This window comes from Camelina sativa, chromosome 11 (genome assembly GCF_000633955.1).
Source record: "Camelina sativa cultivar DH55 chromosome 11, Cs, whole genome shotgun sequence".
In the NCBI taxonomy this organism is placed as follows: Eukaryota; Viridiplantae; Streptophyta; class Magnoliopsida; order Brassicales; family Brassicaceae; genus Camelina; species Camelina sativa.
In genome coordinates, this window is record NC_025695.1 from 7,147,200 (window position 1) to 7,153,650 (window position 6,451).

Sequence of the window (6,451 nt, forward strand, 5' to 3'; positions counted from 1 at the left end):
TTGCTGTAGTAAGGGAATATCTCAGGGCATCCAAGATTGTAATACTTGCAAGGCAGCTCAAGCGACTCAGCAACTTTCTCAAGAGCTAAACATCTAATATCTCCAAGTTCTTGTCTACAAGTTGGACACCGGTTATGCACCCTCACTTTACAAGTCGAGCACAACGTGTGTCCATTATGACACTGCAACAACAACAAGAACAAGAAAGAGACATACTTCTAGATCAAGAACTTCCAATTTAGCTCAACAGGATACAAGCTACATTAATGCTGTGGATTCCAAAATGCTAATACACAAGTGTATTCAAATTAACAAAACATAGAACACATAAAAAGCTAAATCATTTCATAAGCTCCAAAGCAGAGGTACACAAGCCACATGAAGAGAGCAACAACACTCAAAACAGGAATCAATTGTGAAGCAAAAGTCAGTATCCGATGCAGAAACCAAGAAACAACCAAAAAGAGTAAAAGTAAATTAACCTGATGGATAGGAGGGTACATAGAATAGGTACAGACAGGGCACTCAAGAAGCTCATAGACGCTAGTAGCCGGAGCAGTAGCAGTCGGACCAACAATATTGGTAACAACGGCGGCAGCGGCGGCGTGAGTCTTGGTCGAAGAAAACTGATAACTTTGGTGACCATTACCGTTCTGATGGATCTCATTCCCGTTAGACGAAACGCACTCCATACTCTCTGTCTCCATTACCCCACAAAATCAAAAAAGCCCTAAATTTTGAAAACCAAATTAGGTCTATTCCTCTTCTTCTTCTTCTTCCTCTTCTTCAATTTTCAAGAATCTCGGGAAATGAAAAAAAAAAATTCCTTTCTTTCACCGCCGATTTTATCAAAAAAAGAGAAAGAACAGTACTTTGCTTCCCTACCACTTTTGGGTATCTTTGAGAATGGATTCGTAAGACAAATCTGGAAAAACAAAACGAGAAAGAGAGAACAAAAAAGGGAAAGAAGATGAAAGAAGAAAATTTCAAGGGCAATCTCAAATAGCCCCTGACTCTATAACCCTCTCTCTTTCTCTCTCTCTCGTCACCGTTTCTGCAAAAGCTATGATTTTGTTTTTTTGCGTTGGCCTCTTTGATCTCTCTGAAACTGAGAGAGATAGAGAGAGAAAGAGAAGAAGATGAGAGATCAAATCTGAGCCGTTGAGATGGTAAGGCTCCCTTTAATTCGAATTTGAATCTGACGGTTGTAATCACACTATCTGCCTATTTCTTTTTTCTTCAAAAAGGAAAAAAATTGTATTTAAGCCAACCAATAGGCTATAGCCATTTAGAGTAACCGATGTCCTTTCACAAACGGAACCTTACTTTTACGGCAACGCCACGTTATGTGTTCGCTATATATCAAGTTTTATCGGAAGTATTGTCAAATGGTTCTATGGTCTAGCGGTTAGGACATTGGACTCTGAATCCAGTAACCCGAGTTCAATTCTCGGTAGAACCTTCACTTTTGTCTTTTTTTTTATAAAAGTTTATTGCAAGAAAAGAAGAAAAAATTAAATGCAACTTAACAAGAAGGGCCACAGCCGCACAGTTCGTCATTTATTAATTCCTACAAGTGGAAACGACTTCTACACTCACAAGTCACACAACAAAGATTTGGCGTCAACGTCAAAGTCTAACGAGAGTTCAGTTCACAAAAAGGAGAGCGAAAAAGAGAAGCAAGAGAGGTTTGGGTCATTCTCCAGAGACAAAATTCAGTTTCAGTAGGTTGATGAATATCCGAAGCCGGCTTTTCTTCCCATAAGTGATGAAAGCATCATCTGTCCCATATGTGTTTCCGATCCATCAGACCATCCATACTTCTCAAGCAACTGCGCCAAGAAGTTACCAACTTCGTAAGATATCCCTGACACCGATACAGCAATTGTCGCGTACCCTAAAATACTCTTCAGGTAGCTGCCTCTCGGGTACTTCACATGAGCTTTGGCTACGGCCAGCGAGACGATGCATAATAGAGATGCCCCGAAAACTGATACGACTTTGTAGTCTTTGTTGTGTTTTTCGCTGAACGAGAAATAGTACACTAAAGGAGGGAGTATTCCGACGATTATGAAGGATACGATTACGACTGATGCGTGAAGTGTGAAGTTCTCTCTTCGTCCAAGGAGTTTCTTGTATCGACCTTCTTCTTCTTCTCGAACGTTAGTCTGGTTATCTTCTTCTATTGTTGTTCTTATAGGTTCCTCCTCTCTAAGCTCTTGGAGCTGCAATAGAAGTTTCTCTGTAAGTTTCTTGAAACTGTAGGTAACACGATTTCTCAACAAGTTGATACATGTGTACGAAAGGTTTATTGATCACTCACATTATGAATAATGAGAATAAGCCCCCCAAACAAGTTTGCAAGCCCCAAGACCAATATGTTCACTGCAACCACAACGACACATACACATGTTGGGATCTTCCAGCAGCAAAAAATGTATTCTGTGTTTCACAAATGAAAACGATAGTTCAGGCTAAGCAGTACTACTTACACATTGATGCACCAGAACCAGCGGCAGATGATATAACACCAAGGCTCGTGATGGCTTCTATTAGACCTCCGTATACAATGCTTTTCAAGATTTCCACTTTAAGTCCTCCAACAACTCCTCGTCTCATTAACGGTTCCCTTAGAGACCCTTCTTCCAGTAAATTCCCTGGTGTAACATCAATTTCAGGATTTTCTGGACCGGCACTAACTCCTCTGTCACCCGTGTCCATTACACCTAAGCAGCAGCAGAAAGTTAGCAAGGTATGAATGAGAATAACTACACAATAACATACGTTAAGAGTTTAATCTTCAAACAAAGGAGAAACGGTTTTATTTTATATATTTGGTATTGAAGTTATGAATATGATTTCCTCACGGTATTATATAGAGAAGAGAATTATAATTACCTGTTACTTTGGTCGAACCAATATCTGTTTTTCTTGCGTCAGAAGTGTCTTTTCCTTCAAACATATGAGAGGTACCTTCTTCATGAAATGTAGTTTCTACTCTAAATCCGTCAGGTCCATTAGTCACTGTGTTTAATATACTCATGCCATGAGATGGTTGAATCGGAGAGAGCCGTCCTTTCTCTGATGTGTGCTTCCCCTCTGCTGGATTAGAATCATCATTGTCAATCTTTTGCTGTGTTTGCTCCTCCGCCGAAGGAGCCAGAAACTTCTGTCCGTCTTCAACAGTTGCTCCATTGTTGACAATTTGGCTTGTATCGTGTGAGTTTGCAACTGCCATCATATCATATTAAGAAAATAATGCTGTGGTTTTAAAAGTCAAACGAGTTATGCAAAAGCTAAATAAGAGAAGAAGGATGGCTATCACGTTTTGTATTTATTAAAAGTTGCTTCTCAAGGGCGTTAAAATCTCAAACTACAAGACACGAACATGGGTTCCACTTTCTAAGTGACGTTGCATATATGTACCTTGAACTGTATGGGTGTCAACAGGCTTTATATCTTGAGAAGAACTGATCCCTGACCCACCTGCACAAAGTTGTTTTCGAAAGAATGCTTAAGAAGAACCAAGGGTAAAACTATAGATGAATATTCTTATCTCCATTCTAAGTGACATTTAAATGATTCAGATACCTACTTATGATGACGATATTTCCTATAATTTAATAGAGATTTGACCTTCTTTTCTCCTTCATAATCGGATCTACTGATTGTAAATTACCATTATTGTTTCATCAATTTTCATTATAAGAGAATATCCCTACCTTGAATTGAAGTGGCTGCATCGCCCTGAGCAAGAGTTGGGGCTTTTGAAGGGTTATTTGCAGTAGAGCCTGTCAGGTTACCACGCGGCCGATTAGCATCTGGGACGCTAGGCAGTGCCCCACCTGACAACACAAAAGAATTACATTTAACTCTAATGCTAAAATGATACAAACCACCTTCAGCACCATAGTGAATACAAAAGGAGAGACATTGCAATTTTAATTCTGCTAGACACCAAAGTAGCCACTGAAGTTTAGCAGACTGGAATCACCGTTTTGAAGTACGAAAATAATGGAATGTCATACACATGAATCGATTGATGACACTGACAAAGGAACCAAACAATACCTTGCTGAACAGCTGATTCTTTTTGGTTAAAGCCAAAAATTGAACTGAACCAATTGGAATCGCCTGTAGCTTTCTCTTGAGGTTTTGGCTGAGTCGTTAACCCTTCGACACCTTCATGGGGAGGAATCGGCTTTGAAGCCAACCCTGCAATTTTTTCCCCACAAAAGGAAAGCATACTGTGAATACAAAAAGGGATGGGATCTGAAGTTCACTTTTCAAGTATCAAAGGAACTGTTACAGTCTAGTGTACCTGTGGAACTAAATATGGTGAAACATGACAAGCACTTGAAAATAAATGATTCATGTGCAGGGGGGTTTTCACCACCATCCAGAGATGGCAAATTGTCTTCCGAATGAAGAATAGGGTCATTGGAATGAGGCCCTCTGACGCGTTTTCGATCTCCCAGCTCCTGACGCATCTTCCGTTTTCTTCTTTTGAGGACAACCCTTTTGGTGATGCAAGAATCGCAGTTTGGACAGAACAAATCATGTGTCTCTTGCTTATCCAGCACATTCTCCACATCATAATCTTCAACGTCTTCGATGTCCAGCTCCTCCTCTACCACATTACCAGCGGGTTGATCAGCAGCATCACGGTCTTTAGAGAGATCACCATCTTGTACTTCTTCGATTTCACGAGATCTCTTGTTATCCTCAGAAGCTGAACCGTTTTCAGATCCTAAAAGCTTCTTCTCCCCATTCAAATGGTCAGCAGTTTGGGACTCAAGAGCATCAGTTTCTGCACCAGCAGCTGACTCAGAACCTATCAAAAAAAACATGAAACAAGAATTAACAAGAAAACTCAACTACATATGAAGAGATACATCTCCAATCAAACAACAACACTCAAATCTGAACTTATTTAATGTTTAAAAACAGACAACACATTCCCAGAAGAGACATCTAAAAACTTTAAAGAGATGCCAAGAATTCGCAGTTTTGGTCCAAGAAAGCCTAACTAACACTGGACTGACCTTTGGTGTCAAAACACAACAAAGATCCCTCTTTGTAGGTCCAATCGCAGTGGCGACATTTCCAAATTCCTTCATATATACAAACAACAAAACCATGACCAACGACTTCACCACATCAGAAGATCTATCCTACACTAAATCCAAACTTAAAACCCCAAATTGCCTGATTATAATAATTGCAGGATTAATAGACTAAATACACAATAATTCAAAACCATTTTGAAAATTTGAATTTCACAATTAATAAGGAAACAAAAGCACATAATTAATCCAACCAAGTAGACAACAGATTCAGCTCAAGAAAAAAGAAAAAAAAAAGTTGACTTAAGTCGGAGATTAGGTAGTAACCATGTTCTTCGTCAAAGAAGACGATGCAATTATTGTTGCCGTTGTTGTTATCATGCTCCTCTTGAAATCCAACTTTAGCTTCTTTCTCCAAATTGTCCAGTCCGGTATGGTCACCGTCGCCGTTGCTGCGAAAATCTGGAGTCTCCTCAGTAGTAGTAACATCACCGGAAAAGCTAGAAGAAGAGGAGGAGGAGGAGGAGCTGGTGCATGTGTTAGTGGTGAAAGTACTACTGTCAACACTAGTATCAAGACCCTTTCCATGACGAAATGTCTTCCTTTCCAAATCAACAACAATTTGTTCTTCTTCTTCTTCTTCCTCTGCTTCCACTTGTACGGGATGGTGCTTCTCTGTCCCGGTGGTGGGCTCTGTGAGTTCGGCGGCGGATCCCATCAGAAAGAGGAAGACAAAAGAATGGCCAAAAGAAGGACAAAGAGAGAGAGAGAGAGAGAGAGAGAGAGAGATCTATAGAGAAAGGTGATTGATTGGGTCGTCTCTGTCTCTGTCTCTGTCTCTTCTCTTCAATACAAACATTATAAGAGATTGCTTAATTTCTCTGCTTATACTCTAATAGTAATTAATGATGTGTTTGTTTTTTTACTTGGTCGTTTGATCTGCACTGGTTTTTTCATTATGCAGACTTTTCACGTGTTTTTTACTTCTTGGCTTTCTTGCTTTCTTGGTCAATAGACTCGGTACTGTAACATGGTGTGTAGAATTTTTGTATTTACAGATTTTTAACATAATGAGGTTTTGTTAATTTTAACATAATGTTTTCTGTATTTACTGATTATACATTATAGTATATCTGTAGATAATGTTTTTTTATATATCCTTCGAAGTTCGAACAGTAAAGTACAACAACAAATTAGTTGAAGATATTTTTCACCATAATTTTAGGGATTTATTGTCACATGGATGTGATGACAGTACGAGAGAGAGAGAGAGAGGGAGGGAGTGATGATACCGCATTCATATCACGACGACCTCACGTCCCAACTATAACGTTATCTCTTTCATTGATATCTGCGTATTAAAAATATAATACGGGGGTGGGGGG

The 6,451-nt window shown here is 39.4% G+C and overlaps 2 protein-coding genes and 1 non-coding gene across 4 annotated transcripts in view; 1 reads left to right on the top strand and 2 right to left on the bottom strand.

Moving 5' to 3' along the window:
• The window catches only part of LOC104717436 (E3 ubiquitin-protein ligase SINAT4), a gene marked incomplete in the record, with an annotated part of 6,655 nt that extends 5,524 nt beyond the window's left edge, over positions 1-1,131 (bottom strand). The window contains 2 exon segments of the mRNA XM_019232994.1: positions 1-182; positions 483-1,131. Of these exon segments, the coding sequence (XP_019088539.1) occupies positions 1-182; positions 483-707 (407 nt within the window).
• TRNAQ-CUG lies at positions 1,391-1,462 on the top strand. Its single transcript has one exon. It is a non-coding gene; the product is annotated as a tRNA-Gln (tRNA).
• Positions 1,508-5,928, bottom strand: LOC104722126 (membrane protein of ER body-like protein). 2 transcript variants are annotated; one of them, XM_019232979.1, is made up of 10 exons: positions 5,394-5,928; positions 5,046-5,114; positions 4,322-4,834; positions 4,072-4,215; positions 3,723-3,845; positions 3,427-3,486; positions 2,899-3,231; positions 2,493-2,726; positions 2,324-2,385; positions 1,508-2,225 (listed from the first exon to the last, which is right to left on the bottom strand). In XM_019232979.1, the coding sequence occupies exons 1-10, from the start codon at positions 5,782-5,784 to the stop codon at positions 1,722-1,724; spliced, it is 2,433 nt and encodes an 810-aa protein (XP_019088524.1). In that variant the 5' UTR covers positions 5,785-5,928; the 3' UTR covers positions 1,508-1,721. The 2 variants fall into 2 exon arrangements, with proteins under 2 accessions (XP_019088524.1, XP_010438540.1); XM_010440238.2 differs by lacking the exon at positions 5,046-5,114 and having other exon boundaries at positions 5,394-5,925.

Bases quoted from the DNA above. Each gene is read 5' to 3' on its own strand.
- LOC104722126 (XM_019232979.1), bottom strand. From the start codon at position 5,784: ATGGGATCCGCCGCCGAACTCACAGAGCCCACCACCGGGACAGAGAAG. The intron at 4,216-4,321 runs GTACACTAGACT...AAAAAATTGCAG, and splicing joins CACCATATTTAGTTCCACAG to GGTTGGCTTCAAAGCCGATT. The intron at 3,846-4,071 runs GTATTGTTTGGT...TTGTGTTGTCAG, and splicing joins AGAATCAGCTGTTCAGCAAG to GTGGGGCACTGCCTAGCGTC.